We start from the raw sequence: 15,490 nt of genomic DNA, 5'->3' as shown, positions 1-15,490 counted from the left end.
ATCACCGTGCGCGATATTACCGTATGCGTCGCAATTGTCATGACGAGGGCAATTCGGCCGGCTTGCCTACCTTACCAACCGATCGCACGTTGACTGCGCAATAGACAGGGGCGAGCAGACCATGAGACACTCCTGCATCTGGCATCATGGAAGACATTGCTGACGCTCGCCCTGCATCGCATTGGAAGAGCCGAAGACTCCTTCGAATGACAAGACGAACAACTTGCCGACTCTGCGAGTCATGCCGTAGCTTTCTGCAGCTCGCGAGTCGGTCCACGATTCGCTACCGAAGTCGGGAAGTAAATCTCGCAGAAACGCGGAGACCTATTCGCACAGGCACACAGCCTCAACAAGGCTTTTGCTTCCCGCGGCTGCTCTGCGAATGTCCAAGCTATGTGGTGAATGTGTGCAGGCCGGCAATTCCTACCAATGGGTCAACCAGCTGCTCAACATGCTCATCGAGGAGGGAATTCCGAGCAGTCGGTTGTGGATCTTCGGTTCTCCGCCTCGGAGGTACTTGAGTACTGATGACAACGACACGGCCCGAAGTAGATCTATCACCGTGAACTACTCATCACAAATACTATGTGGACAGGACGACGCACGCATGAGCCTTGCACGTGTCGTTTCGTCTGGACATTGATGACTTGATCCAGATCTCGTTCATGCTTGCGTGGATTACAGAACGTTTACGTGCAGATATGAGTCGAATGATAGTCGTTCAGGACCATCGCAGTCGTTCTGAGGAGACCATGAGAACGACGACTATTCGCTCAAGACGCCACTCTCCAATCCGCAGTTTTGCTTTGCTTTGCAATTCGCGGAGCCATCTCATCACCTCGTTCACGACAGAGCTATGATCCGATCGGCCAATGCTGGCAGCGTGGGCTCTTCGACTTCCATGGTCCCGAACAGATCTGGCAACGGGTCGTGCTCCAACAGCGAACAGTATGCTCCACGGTACCTGCATGATCATCCCTGGTCAGCAAGAACGAAGTACACATGGCCTCCACGAGACTCACCCGATGCGATTCGCAGCAGAAACGTCCCACTTATGGGCAGCGGCGAACCAAGGCCGTTCTCCTTGGTTCAATTGTTCGAACAGCGGCAGATATCCCGACAACGTGGGCTTTGCGATACCCGTGTCGTCCGAAGACACAAGATTCTCCAGTGGCAAGTCCAGTCCAGCCTCTTCGAAGTATCCTCTTACTCGACCCTTATCAGCGGCCGTCATAGCCCAGACGGTGAAGCCAGCATCCCGGAGTTTGGAGATACACTCAACCGCCCCATCGCGGAACCTCATCTTGTTGTTCGCAGCCATGATGAACGCCAGATCCTCGGCGGACGCGAAACCGTGTGGATCCTGGATGCCAGCCGAGAAGAGGATACGGTAGAAGACGGCCTCGAAGACGGTATCGAATGGCTTGTATGCGCCGGCCATGCTGAGGTAGGTGTACTCTCGCTCCGCGACTTCGATCCATGTGTATCCGAGGAGAGAGGGCTTGATGCCTTCTTTGCGGAGTCTGTCGCCGATGCGAGCGTCGATGCCGTCGTATAGCTCATCGTAGCAGGCAAGTGTGCCGACCACGTCGAAGACGACGTTCTTGTTGCCAGGCATGTTGCAGAAGTCCGGATCTGGCCTCAGGTTTTCGGAATGTGTGTTGGTATTGCGAAAGATGTGTCGTTGTGCTCTTGAATGGGAATGTGCTTTTATCTATGAGATGCAATGCTGGTCCGACATGACTCAAGCATCGACTCACAATTCAGCTTGACGACTCCGGCAAAACTATGATCCGCTCACCGCACAAAGATCGAAGAGTCTGCAGGGCTATACCTGGATACAGAAAAAGCAAGAGATGGAAGCAAGGATTGTGGGTGAAACATCAGGAAGAACCTGAGAGTGAATGTCGAAGCGGCCTGCGGCTGAAATACATGCCGTCAAATCTTCGTCGTCGTAGTCTGATAGGAGAGGCATATCGATCCGTGCAGATCAACCGTATCAACCCAGATGTCTTCAACACGCGCAGATCTTGTCTTGCACTTTCAGACATAAGCTCGCTTCTCCGTTGCATCTTCCACGTCGCCGCTCGACGAGTCTTTCTCCCCAGCCTCTGTTCTGCTCCGACCGATTTCCGCCAGACTTCGACCATTGGCTCGCATCTCTTCAGATTCGTGGACGAGTAGTGCTTCTTCGTCTCGTTCCTCTTGCGTCATTTCGGGACCCAGTAGAATCAATATCACGATGAGGCCACACGCTGCGCCCATGAAAATGCCTGCATAAAGTCAGTGGCCTGCAAGATCCGACTCCTGCTCGCACTGCTTACCTATGACTTTGCCATAGTCGTATCTCTTCGTGCCGGTTGCTGACGGCGGAAGAGGGAACTCTTCACCGATCGTCGCTTCAATGGTGGAACTCGCGGCGCTGGCAAGATTCCCCAACTGATAGGTAACTCCGTAAAAGAATGCTCGCACTTGTGGTGGTGACAACTCGATCAGGTGTACTGCCATCGGTGCCCAGACCGCGCCGTTGAAGAAACGTTGGAAGAACTGAAGTCGGAGCAAGTCAGCGTGTGTGGTACGTCCTGGGGTATGCATCGGTGCGTGCTTACCGTGACGGCGATCAATTTGTCGCCCCTGACCAACACATAAGGCGCCACGAGTGCACCACCGGACAAACAAGTCACAATAACTGTCAGACGTCGGCCAATAAAGCTTGAGATCCAGCCAAAGATAAGACTTCCTATGATGGCGCCGATCTGTCCAATGCAGATCGTGAGGGTGACCCGATCAGGGCTGGCGCCCCGCTGTTGTTTGAGGAAAGTCGCATATAGATCGTCACCGCCATGCGAAAGGGCAGTGAAGGCAGTCATCAGCACGACCATGTAGATGAACAAGACCCAGTTTTTGCGGAGAGCGAAGCTCGCCTCGCTCAAAAATGCACGGAGCGAGCTGGGTCTTTTATGATCTTGACGAGTATGTTTGTCTTCCCGGGAGGCTTTGAGAATCTGAAAGCTGTTGGTCTCCGGCAGGTAGAGCCGCCATAGAAGGACAAGAAGAGGAGCCCCTGAAGCGAACCAGAAGAGAGATCTCCATCCGTGTGATGGAACCCAAGCACGATACATTGGTGTCGCGAGCAGATAGCCGACCGGGTATCCAATGTTCACGATACCGCTTGCAATACCTCGAGACTCATATGGCAAGTCCTCAAGAGCAGTGGTGGTGGCGACACCGATAAGTCCACCCATGCAGATACCAAAGAGAGCTCGAACTCCGATGAATTGAGGCAGATTATTGCAGAATCCGGAGCACATCTCCACGATGACGATCAGAGCGAGATTTCCGATCATGATCCACTTCCTCCCGTATCTGAGACGGCGGCTATCAGCATTTTCGCAAAGCTCGAACACTGTGGTAACAGGGCTCACCTGTCGCAAATGCAACCAGAGATGACTGCTCCAACAGAACGCAGCATGAGGGTTATGGTTATGCCCCAAGTAATTGCACTAGGCATTTCCCCAAACTCTTTGGCAATCTCCGTCACAGTCAGAGGAACTGTGAAATAATCGAACGCTAGCTGCTCGTCAGACACGACGTGGAAAGTTGCGCCGTTGCCGTTCTTGCAACTCACAATCGACCGTCCAGGCAGCGAACCCAACCAACAACATCGACCATTCATGACGGTCGAGTGTTCGCAGAACAGCGTACGGATTTTGCAGCTTGGTTCGAGGGGGTCTCAGCGTCGTAAATCGAGTAGCAAAGTAGTGTAGCATCTGCTTCGGTGTATAGAACCATCCCGCTCCCATATTATTCCTCATCTTGGCGGTTCAATCCCGGAAGCGCCACAGAAGGAAAGCTTGAGCGACGTGAAGCGATTGAAACGGCACTCGGAAGCATGAGGGAAGGGTGCGTTATGAATCATATCTCTGTGCCGGCTGCCCGGGATGATAACATGCATATCGCAGTATACAGCTCCTTGAACTGTGTACAGCAATATCCATTAGGGGAGCGTCCACAGCAAGAGCATCCATGCAAACCGAGATGTTGGCCAATTAGAGGCATATGACTCGAGCAGTGATAACCTTGAACGTTGCTCTGCAGGGATGAGGCTCTACGACAACGCAGATCATGCAGGGAACGTGGTTGCTGAAGCTTGATCTTCGACGATGGAAGTAGTGGGTTGCTAGTAATCTTGAGGCATTCGCAAAAGTTTTGTGTAAACGCCGTGCTCGGTAAAGCAGCCGAACCATGCCATCGCACGTCGAAAGCGTTGCCACCGACGGCAGGAAATCCAGTCGAAATTGGATGGGGACGTGAAGACGGAACGATTTCAAGCCTGAGAGCGTGTTCGCGCCTGTGGCGCTGCAATGCGATGATGCGGTCTGAGTCTAGCTTAGTCGACGCCGATCTGAACAAGCGGTGCAGGTAGCATATCGTCCGGGTGATGGTGACTTTCCAGATGTGAGTTCTGGAAGATGCGGTGTGTAAAATTACAGCACCATGATCTTGCATGATGTCAGCCGACGTCGTCGTTGCTTGCATATTTTCCATCGCACATTGGTATTCTTTGACTTGAGGCAACACGTTCGTAGAACTGTGATTTTTCCTCATCGTCACTTGCTCTCCGCATCTCGTGCTGTTTTGCGCGGCGGACGTTCTCATCGTCCTCTGTGTAGTCCGGGGTGGAAGTCAGGTCAACCGTAACCATCGGAGTCGAGAACGTTGTTCTTCACAACGATGCGATGTAAGGCAGCCGGAAACTCAATCGAGTCTTTGAAAACCGCCAAAAGCTTTTCTCTCATCTCCGGCTGTGCCATCTTCATGGGAAGTCGAGCCTCGGGTGATGTTATCAATGTCCATCCTCCGCCCATGCCTCATCACCATTCTTTCTTCCTGATCCGAATAGGTCCGTCCAGATCTCGCAGACCCACTTCATCCCCCAGAACCTGTCCTTTCCTCAAAAGCTCGCAGTCTCCAAACTCACGCATCTCGAACGCGAGCTCATACACAGCTGGAATAGCATCTTCCTGCTTCTTGTAGCCCAAATCTCTTAGCTCCTTGTCTGTCAAAGCCTCCACGACATCACGAGCCTTGAAAGTATCGGGAGGATCGACGCGGTCTAATAGCTCTGTAAAGTGCGCCTTCAGAATTTCGCTCGTGGCAGCGTCGGTGGTACGCAATTCGGCTTTGGGAGGATCCAGCTTCCAGAACCATTCGTACCATGTCTGTCCGCGGACACGACTCGAGGAGGCGAGAGAGCGTATGTGAGCATCGCGATCGATACGGGCGTCCATCGCCGGTAGTACTTTGGGATGGCGTCAAGTGGATGTTGTCGAAGCTGCTTGCCTACGGTAGAACTATAGTTCTACGGCTTGTACGGCTTCAGTCTTGGCAAGGTACCTGGTAGGATGGTGACTCTCTTACACAAGTTCCTGGCGGTCCGCACCTGTAAAAGCAGTTTGATGAGCAATTCGAAGGTGATCACTATGACTACTTTATTCATAGTAGACAGATGATGGTCGCAGGTGAAGATCTACTACTGAGATCGATGCAAAGCCAGCTAGCTCTACTTGTCCTGCAGCGTTCTCATAGAAGGGGGGCCCATGCTGTGCACGGATCACGTTATGCAACGTTCTTACGAGAGCATAGCTTTATTGTAAGCACTACTTTAACAGTAATTATTATTATAACCACGAGTCTAATAAACATGCTATATAGCTTAAAATGATCGCATTAATTACATCTATTAGCCCTAAGCAGCTTAAAGTCGCTGCCTTAATGTTATGCGTGTTAGAGGCTAGGAGGATTTAGCTACCTGTATAGCCCCCCTCTGTAACGAGGGCACCTTTAACACTACAATTAACACCGGTTTATCTACTGCCTTCCTTCTGCAGCGCTTAGCTAGCTATGTGTATCGTTTAGCTAGTAGTACTCTACGAGTAGAGGCTTAGAGGTCGATATTTAGCTGTAAATTAGCCTTCTTCGTCTCTAGCAATAAAGCCTTCTTAGCCTTCTTCTGCGCTCTGTCGGCTATAGCTTATATCCGCTATTTAGCTCTTAGTTGTTTATCTACCTTCTTTAATATAGCATTAGCTTCCTTCTTCTTCTTCTCGGCGACCTTCTTAGCCTCCTTAGTAGCTAACAGCTCCTTGCTAGCTTGTAGTTTGGCTGGTAAATAGAACTAAGCAGCTTAGCTATAAGGTATAGCTATTAATAGCTTGCTACGAGCACGCTTCTGCTTCTTAGCCTTTAGTAATTTACGCAAGCTATAGCTCTCGCTCTTAAGGAGCTAGCACTAAGTTTAAAGGTGTAGGAGGGTGTTGTTTAGCTTCTAAATCTTCCTCTTATCCGCGTCCTTAACTGCCTTAATTACTACGTCCTTTACTAGGGCTCTAATCTGCCGCTAGTTGCTTAAGGATATTACAGAGGTGTTAGTGCCTGCTGTATCCGGTCTAGCTGTTATCGGTCTGCTAGTGTTAGTACTAGTATTAGCCTCCTTAAAGCTGTTTAGTACGACTAATAGATCGAGTGGATATAAGCTAGTCTTCTTAAAGCTAGAAGCGATGTTAGCTAGTATAAAGGCGTTATTGTAGGCCGGCTAGAACAACCTAAAGAAGTTACGCTTCGTAACCGCTAATAAGCCTGTTAGGATTGCCTCGTAATAAGGCAGGGAAAGACTAAAGTAGGGAAGTATCGAACAATGGGTTTTAGAATGTAACGACTCGATTCGTTAAAGGAGGGAATAGAAGAGGAGAGCCTCCTTCGCTATATATATAGCTACTGCTAGGTTCTATTCCCCTATCCTTTACTTCTCTCGTTATAAGCGGGATCGTCTATCCCTTCGTAGCCCTTCGATCCTTATCGTTAGGCATTAAGAGGCAAGCTAGATCGGACTGCCTTAATCTGTACGCTATTACGCTCTTCGTAACTAGGATAGCTTGTTATTGTGTCCTTCGAAACTAGGTTAGCCTAGCTTAGGGGAGATAAGGCCAGACTGCGCTTACGTAAGGGGATCCTTACATTGCCCCCCTCCCCCCGGTGCAACTAACCTTAGTTGCGTGCGCGAATCTTTAGCAGCGTTTAGCTACAGGTTTAATTTACTAACTGCTAACGTTACTAGGCTAGCTGCTCGGTGTCCTAATTAGGAAATAAAAGTAGGTCCCTTACGTATATACTACTCTTTCTCTTCCTCGAATTCTTCTCTTCTTACAAACATCTACTAAAAGTAAGTACTAGCAGCTAGCTCTAGAACAGTCTAGATTAGCACTAGATTAGCTAACATTGCGACTAGACTAGCATAATGTCCGGCGCACTCTACTATCTTCGCGACAAGTACTATAAGAAAGTCCGAGCTAGCAGGTAGAACGAGAATCCGTGCTCGTTATGCCTTTCTAGCGTTAAGGAGGGCTAGGACCTGTCTAAGATCTGCTAGATTGCAGCAGAGAAGCCCCTACCTAGTAACATCCTAGCTAAGTATTCCGGATGCCTAACTAGCAAGAATGCGGACTGTCTTTAGGTAGGTCGATTTAGTTAATTCTAGCGTATTCTGTCGCTAACTGTCCTACTTAGATGCCGGTCGACTAAGAGCCCGCCTAGAAAGCTATTAAGCAGGACATCGACACCGTCTACGGCCGCACTACCTAGTCTAAGGCTAAGAAGGAAGACTTGCTAGATCGTATTCTGTGTTTTACAGGCTCTATAGAGGCGTAAGTATCCCTTTCTAGTATGTTCTAGACTAGCAGCTAATTAGGATAGTTAAACAGGAAGTTAGATAGCAGTTTCTGTAGCGAGGACGGTCTCTCCTAGCACCCTAGTACTACTACCTAGGAGGATACTAGACAGAAGGTGCCTAAGAGGGACCGCTCGGCTAGTGCGATCTTAGCGAAGGCTGTATGTACTATCCCTAGCTTAATCTAGCCCTTACTAACATTCTTTATAGCAGTCTAGTAGCACCCCTAGCAAGAAGCGCCGCTTAATAGACGTACGCGGCCGCAAGTCGGACTATAAGCGTACTAAGGAGGCCGAGGATCGCCTAATCGTAGTTAGCACTGCCTTAGAGGCGTTTAACCGCATTATTATAAGCGACTAGGCTCTAAAGAAGGGACAGTTGCGCAAGATAGTCTTTCCGACGACCGCTAAGGACCGTAGTAAGGTAGAGGACCCGAACTAGGGCGACTCCGACTTTAATTAAGCTATTCTAGACTAGAATAGCGGGCATAGGTCTTCCGGGACTAGGGGTATAATAGATAACGTCGTTATAGCATATTAAGACTATAGCGGGGCCTAGATAGTTGTTAAATAGCGCAGAGTTAGTTAACTTAGACTAGATTAGACTAGAATAAAGCCGATTCCGCCCTTCGAATTTTTAAATTTAAGTAATTTTGTCTAAGTCCCTTAGAAATCCTCGGGATTTTTCTTATATCTTCTTACGCCTTTTTAGCTCCTTCTAGCCTATCTTGCGGCGAAATGCTCTTATTGCTGCCGGGCTTATGTTGTATTTAGGCTCCTAGGAGTTCTCGTGCTCCCCGAAGCCCTTCTACTTAATTAGGTAACTAAAGTTGTATAGGTCGTCCTCTTTTTTATCTAAGATGTCTTCTACCTCCTATTCGTCCCTGTCCCCTGCGTCGTACCGCTTTATTTTGTCCTATTTGCGGCTAGAGTAGTCCGGGATAGACTTCTTAAGGAGCGAGACGTAGAAGGTAGGGTAGATGCTTAGCGAGCTAGGGAGGTCGAGTATGTATATTACGTAGTTAACTATTACCTTAACCTTGTATAGTCCGATGTACTTATAGTCGAGCTTAGGTAACGGCCGCATAGACTTAATGTTCTTCGTGTTTAGGTAGACTTCGTTACCTACGTTAAAGGAGACGTCCTTCCTATACTTATTCGCCTACTTAGCTATCTGTTTCTTCGTCTTAGCTAGTCTTTCGCGTATTTTCTTCTAGTTAGTAATTATCTGCTCCGCGAGTTAAATAGCCTTTAGCGCCTCGCTATCTTTCTAGCGCATTCTAGGCTAGTAGGACCTTCGTAGGTCCCTCGTTGTGTATGCTTAGAACGGCGTTAGCTTAGTTGCTATATATACACTGTTATTATAGGCGAATTCTGCTGTCGACAGTAGAGAGGCCTAGTTATCCTGCTTATAGTTGCAGTACGTCTGTAAATACTGCTCTAGTATCTAGTTCTGCCTTTCCGTCTAATTATCCGTCTACAGATAGAACGCTATACTTAGCTTCCGGCGTACCCCGAGGCAGTAGCAGAAGGTACTCTAGAATTTGGAGGTAAGGATTAGCCCGCGGTCAGACGTAATTATAGCCGGCTGGCTATAAAGGCGGACAACCTCTCTTATTATAAGTTTAGCGAGGTTAGCTAACGTAATCGTTTTCCGGCATAGCACGTAATAGATTATCTTAGTGCAGCGGTCTACTATTACTAGTATACAGTCGTAAGACTAGCTTAGGAACTTGCTCGGCGGGAGGTTAGTAATGAAATCTAGCGTAATATCGGCCTAGGGAGTTAGTAAGGGGGGTTCGGGGTGTAGCAGGCCGTACGGTTTGTGCCTTCGTAGCTTCGCTCTTTCGCACGCCTAGCAGGTCCTTACGAACTCCTTAACATACTTCCGCATCCTAGGCTAGTAGAAACTACGCTAAAGCAACTCTAGGGTCCTTACAAAGCCGAAATGTCCGGAGAGAGGGTCGTCGTAGCATTCCTAAAGTAGTTAGAGCCTTATAGCGCCTTCTAGCACGTATGCCTTGCTATTTATGTACGCAACGCCCTCTTCTAGGGACTACCTCTCCGCCTAGAAGGCAGGCTCGGCGATAGCCTTCTCCTAGACTATCCTCTTATAGGTAGGGTCCTTACTAAGGGCTTTCTTAAGCCGCTCTAGAAGGTTCGGGGTCCTTACCGCTACCCCGACGTACCGGACTAGGCTATCCTGCCCTGTCGGCGGTGCAAATACCTTTTAGAAGAGGCGGACGCTAGCGTCTGCTTCCTCCTCGGTAGCCTATTAGCCCGAATGCGACTCCTTAGTAAGGTCTAGTCTCCTGCTAAGTGCGTCGGCGGCGCTATTCGCCTTACCCGGCCTATACGTAGTCCTGAAATTAATCTGCAACAGCTATTTAGCCTATCTGACTTACCTCCTCGAGAGGGTCTTCGTCGTTATAAGGGTCTAAAGGTTCGCATAGTCGGTTAGCAACTCTACTTAGTAGCAGGCGCCCTTAAGGTAGTGCCTAAAGTATTTAAAGGAGTCTACTATAGCAAGGAGCTCGCTATCTTCTATTCCGTAGTTCCTTTCTGCCGCAATTATCTTCCTTAAGAAGTAGGCGACCGGGAACTACTGCAGTTTGCCCTCCTCGTTATAAGGCTAGGACAGGATGCCCGATATTGCTTCCCCTAATACGTTAGTCTCTACCTAATAGGGGAGCTCTAGGTTATAGTAGCGCAGAACGGGCTCTTCTGCGAACTTGCGGCGTAGCTTATAGAAGGACTAGATCGCCCTATCGTCTAATTCGAGATAAGCACACTCTCTTCGGCGCTAGTTCGCCGCCTTCTTACCTTTAGTGTAGCAGTTTAGGGCGGCCGCTAGCCGTAAGAAGCCCTTAATAAAGCGTCGGTAGTAGTTAGCAAAACTAATAAAGACCCTTATATTATAGATAGACGTAGGGACTAGCTACTCCTAGACCGATTTAATACGTTCTAGGTCGATCTATAGCCTATCTTAGGTAACTACGTAGCCTAGGTATTCGACCTAGCTTTTATAAAACTCGCATTTAGCTAGGTTAGCGTACAGCTTATGCCGTCGCAGCCGTTCTAAGACCTGCCGGACGTAATCCTCGTGCTCTTTAAGCGTTCTAGAGTAAATTAGGATGTCGTTAAGGTATACAACGCAAAAGACATTAACTAGTCCTACTAGGACGCTATTAATAAAGTTCTAGAACACTACCGGGGCATTATAAAGCCCGAATAGTATTACCGTGTATTTAAAATAGCCGTACCTAGTCCGGAATGCCGTCTTCTACTCGTCGCCTTCCCTAATACGCACCCGATAGTACATATAGCGCAGGTCGACCTTAGTAAAGTACCTAGCACTAGCTAGCTAGTCGAGGGACTCGCTAATAAGAGGTAGACCCCCCCTGTTCTTAACTATTACCGCGTTTAGACCGCGGTAGTTAATATATAGGCGGAGGGTACTATCCTTCTTCTATGCGAAGAGGACTAGAGCGCTAGCCGACGACGTCGACCGCCTAATAAACCTGTTCTTCAGGTGTTCGGGTAGCTAGGTCCGTATAGCCTCTATCTCTACCTCGGATAGGGCGTATATCGGACTAAAGGGGACCTTTCCTCCTTCTACTAGCTCGATCTTTAGATTATATAGACCGTAGGGAGCTAACTCGCCTACGAGTTCCTCCGAGAAGATATCCGCGAAGTTAGAGTAGGCGCTCGGAACGCCCCCCTAACCCGGACTAGCTTCTTCTAACGCGTCCTAGATTGTTATAACATAAAGTGCCGCGTTTACTTCGCTAAGGCACTCCCTATAGAACCTCTCTAGCCTAACGATAGCTATCGCCTGTCGTTTTCGGGGCTTCGTTCTCTAGTTAACCCTTCTTAGGGTAAAATCTATATTTAGATTGTATTTCTCGAGCTAAGGCATCTTTAAGACGACCTTATAGCTATAGATGCGCCCTACTCTAAAGGTGTCGACGTATCTGTGCATTCGTCCTAAGTCGTCCCGGGCCTTATATAAGCTCCGCGTTTCGCTAAGGACCTAAAGGCTTTGCCTATTTAGCGTCTTATACGCGACCCTAGCGGGCGGCTCCTAGATAACCTAGTCTATGTCCTTTGCTAATAAGGAGTTATAGAAGTTATCCTGCGCGCCGCTGTCGATTAGTCCCGCGACCGTTCTAGTCCTCCCTAGACTATTTAAGGTTAGCGTAACTTCGATAAGGCGCCTACGCTTATAGCAGCGCCGACCCGGCTCCGCTATCCTACGCTACTCCTTAGTATAGAGAACCTAGCCTACTAAGATAGTAGTATCTACTTAGGGGGCGCCTCTTTTTCCGAGTCCTTCTAGAGGGAAGGGTTAGGGCAATCGCGCTTAATATGCCCGACCTAGCGGCAACCGTAGTAAGTAGCCTTAGATAGGCCCCTCTAGTCTAATCCGTCCTCCGACTTAGACTTCTTAGAATCCTAGTTATCGATACTATTACTTCTACGTCTCTTTCGGTTGCCCTTACCTCTTCTACAGCCCGGGTTGTCCCTTAACTCCTACTTCTAACCTACGATAATCCTATAGGTTTTGTTAACCCTCTCTTAGGCCTTAATAAGCGTAGTAGCCGGAGCCGGGTAGTTAGAGAGGCGGGAGCGGTAGTTCTATAGTAAGGAGGCCTTAAAGTTAAGGATCTTGCGCCCCTCGTTCTCTTCTTCTAACTCCTTCTAAAGGATCTTTAGCTCTTCGAGGAGCTAGTCGGGGGTACGGTCTCTAAGGGAGGCCTTCCGCAATTGTTCGTAGGCCTTCTTACGGCGTTCCGCCTCTGTCCCTATAGAGTTAAGCATAACTCCCTTTATTATAGTCTAGGTTAGCGTAGTCTAGCTGTCGAGCTAATCTACGTAGCGCTCCTAGTAGTCTTGCTAGAGCTTGCCTATATAGTCGGCGGCGTAGTCGACCTTTCGGTCCTCCTAGTTAGAGAATCTATAGTATCTGCGGAAGTTGCGTTCTACTACGCGGAGCTAGTCTTCGTAATTAGCACAGGTCTTCCCTTCGAATACGGGTAGTTCCTTAGACTTAGGGAGGCTGTCCTTATTCTTATCGAAATAGTCTGTTTCTACAAAGAGTTTAGCAAGTTTCTCCCTCCTTAGGGTAATTAGGCTATATAAGGCTAGTTTGCTCTAGAGTTCCTTAATCTTTTGCTAGAGTTCGAGGAATTCGTATTCCGCCCGGGCTTCCTAGTTCCGTTTCTTACGGATTAGTACGTCCCCTTAAACTAGGTTAGCCTAAGTAGTCGAGTCGGTGCCTTCCTAGGTCGTTCCGGCATCGTCTACGGTTTCCGCGATAGAGGTAGCGCTTAGCTAGCGGGCGGCGGCGTCCGCGTCGGACTTAGCGGCTAGTATAGCACTCTACTAGCGAGCAGAGGTGTCGGAAGGAGATTCCTCGCGTCTACGAGTAGCCTTAGGTGCTATGTCGATTAGGGGTTCGATACCGTAGTACGTAAGTTCGAACGAATTACGTATTAGGATTGCCTCGTAATAAGGCAGGGAAAGACTAAAGTAGGGAAGTATCGAACAATAGGTTTTAGAATATAACAACTCGATTCGTTAAAGGAGGGAATAGAGGAGGAGAGCCTCCTTCGCTATATACATAGCTACTACTAGGTTCTATTCCCCTATCCTTTACTTCTCTCGTTATAAGCGGGATCGTCTGTCCCTTCGTAGCCCTTTAATCCTTATCGTTAGGCATTAAGAGGTAAGCTAGATCGGACTGCCTTAATCCGTACGCTGTTGCGCTCTTCGTAACTAGGATAGCTCGTTGTTATGTCCTTCGAAACCAGGTTAGCCCAGCTTAGGGGAGATAAGGCCAGACTGCGCTCACGTAAGGGGATCCTCACAAAGCCCTTAGAGTAGTAAAGGAATCGTAATAGTTCTGTGCTATAGTAGCTAGCTAACGCGGCGAAGAGACTAACATCTAGAGGTTAAAGGCGGTGTGTTAAATAAGGTGGAAACACAGCTACGAGGATGCGGTAGTTAATGCAGTACTGCAGGAATACTATGTTTACGTGTAATCTATAGCCGTTAATAATAAGCAACCTGTAGCCTCTGCTAGCCTTCTACTTTAACAGAGGCTCGAATACCTTCTTTAGCTAGTATAATCTAAGGTTGTTGTTAGTCTAGCTATTCGGTAAAGATGCGAAGAACGCATAGTACTCGTCGTTAAAGTCCTGCACCTATAAGGACTAGATGTTGCCGGTTACTGCCTTATATATTAATGCTAGTAGTAGTAAGGTGCTATTAGCACAGATTACTGCAATAAGTGTTATCTACTTACGACTGCTATCTTAGATATTACTAATAAACCGCCCTAAGTTCTTATACTCCTTCGTAAATATACGCTTTAACTTCTAAAGTATACCGATTAAGAAGCCCTTCTTGTCTATATTGTAGATGTTCTAGGGCTTAATATTATACTGCTCTGTCTTGCTAGTAATAAGGTCGTAGTATGCCTTATATTGCCTTGTAGAGTCTACCTTCTTGCGGTTCTTGTCGAGGGGATTAAGGTATCTCGAATCGATCTCTTGCTAGTGTCTCTTTACGAATCGTAGCACCTAGTAGCGGCTTAGACGGACCTTTGCGATGTCGTATACGAAGGTAAGAACTATATTAGGCGTCGGTAGTATGCCTTTGCGTATAAGGGTGTCGATATAGGCTATAAGGGTGCGTTCTTGTTAGTATAAGAGAATAGAGTTATTCTCATCGCGTCGAGCTTAAGATTCGGTTAGTCCTTTGTAACGGCGCTACAACGTCGTTCTATGCATATTATGCTCCGTAGCAATTTCCTAAATTTTCTTTCTATTACTCTCTTTTAGCTTCTTTAACGCAGCATTAATTAGAGCTATAGTTGTTGCGTATTAATTCGTGGAAGTTGTGATAAAATCGTGGATTCGACGTTCTCAGAATTCGAGATGTTGCATTACGTAATCCGTGCATAGCATGGGCCCCCCTTCTAGCCTCTCAAGGAGATTTTGGCCTCCAAAGTAGGACCGGTCGACATTGCAATGTTTCTGTGATGTGCCATTCGCCGCGTACCTGAAAGCGCATTAACTCTCCGTCGTGGTTGTTTGTGAGGCGAAAGAAAGAAAGCCTCGTTTTAAACAAGGATAGACGACGTCGTCGTCGTCCTTGGCGGTCCTGTGCTTGCCGAACTTCGTAGGAATCGCAACTCCTCCCCGCGGACTTCACGACCAGACTTCACGCGTTGTCAACCGTCTCCGTGACCTACTTCCATACCGAACGTCTCCTCCACGCCGACAACCCCCTTCCGGAATTCCTCACAGAACAGGGGCAAGACATCCCTCTTTCCCGCCAAAGGAAGGCCGTTGTGACGGATGACGGATAACGGCTTTCTTTGACCTCCGCTCGCTCCACGCCTTGACTGCCAGCGTGATCAAGGTCCTGTCATTCACCGAGCAACAAACAATTCAGACCTTTCATACTCATGACAGCTCGTCCTCCAGTCGTCACGATACTCTTCGCGAGCTCTCGCCTCCACGCGTAGAGTCCCGCTCGGCCCACACCCTTTGACCTCGTACCACGATCACGACGATTCGATATGGACCCTCCTCGATCCGTAGGCTTAGGTCTACAGCAACCTGCGCATGCCTTCGCTCCGGAGACCATCCTTTCTACTGCTCCAGCATCGCCAGCCGAAGAAGTGTCTCTCAATCAAAGCGCACCTTCCGCGTCGACAAGCACGTCCACGACTATGATGCCTCCGCAACATTCGACC

General features: G+C 48.5%; 3 protein-coding genes across 3 annotated transcripts; 1 reads left to right on the top strand and 2 right to left on the bottom strand.

Annotated features, from left to right (window-relative positions):
• Nucleotides 1-423: 423 nt before the first annotated feature.
• MYCGRDRAFT_103672 (uncharacterized protein) lies at nucleotides 424-859 on the top strand (the record flags this gene model as incomplete). Its single annotated transcript, XM_003854430.1, has 1 exon — nucleotides 424-859. One exon carries the CDS (start codon nucleotides 452-454, stop codon nucleotides 641-643), a length of 192 nt encoding a protein of 63 aa, XP_003854478.1.
• MYCGRDRAFT_69689 (uncharacterized protein) lies at nucleotides 844-1,676 on the bottom strand (the record flags this gene model as incomplete). Its single annotated transcript, XM_003853727.1, has 2 exons — nucleotides 844-964; nucleotides 1,023-1,676. 2 exons carry the CDS (start codon nucleotides 1,616-1,618, stop codon nucleotides 844-846), a joined length of 717 nt encoding a protein of 238 aa, XP_003853775.1.
• Nucleotides 1,677-2,043: 367 nt separating this feature from the next.
• MYCGRDRAFT_38280 (uncharacterized protein) lies at nucleotides 2,044-3,803 on the bottom strand (the record flags this gene model as incomplete). Its single annotated transcript, XM_003853726.1, has 5 exons — nucleotides 2,044-2,273; nucleotides 2,325-2,547; nucleotides 2,610-3,366; nucleotides 3,426-3,570; nucleotides 3,629-3,803. 5 exons carry the CDS (start codon nucleotides 3,801-3,803, stop codon nucleotides 2,044-2,046), a joined length of 1,530 nt encoding a protein of 509 aa, XP_003853774.1.
• Nucleotides 3,804-15,490: the final 11,687 nt, after the last annotated feature.

Source organism: Zymoseptoria tritici, chromosome 3 (genome assembly GCF_000219625.1).
Source record: "Zymoseptoria tritici IPO323 chromosome 3, whole genome shotgun sequence".
Lineage (NCBI taxonomy): Eukaryota > Fungi > Ascomycota > Dothideomycetes > Mycosphaerellales > Mycosphaerellaceae > Zymoseptoria > Zymoseptoria tritici.
Note: the sequence above shows the minus strand (reverse complement) of the source record. Positions and strands in the feature narration are given on the sequence as shown.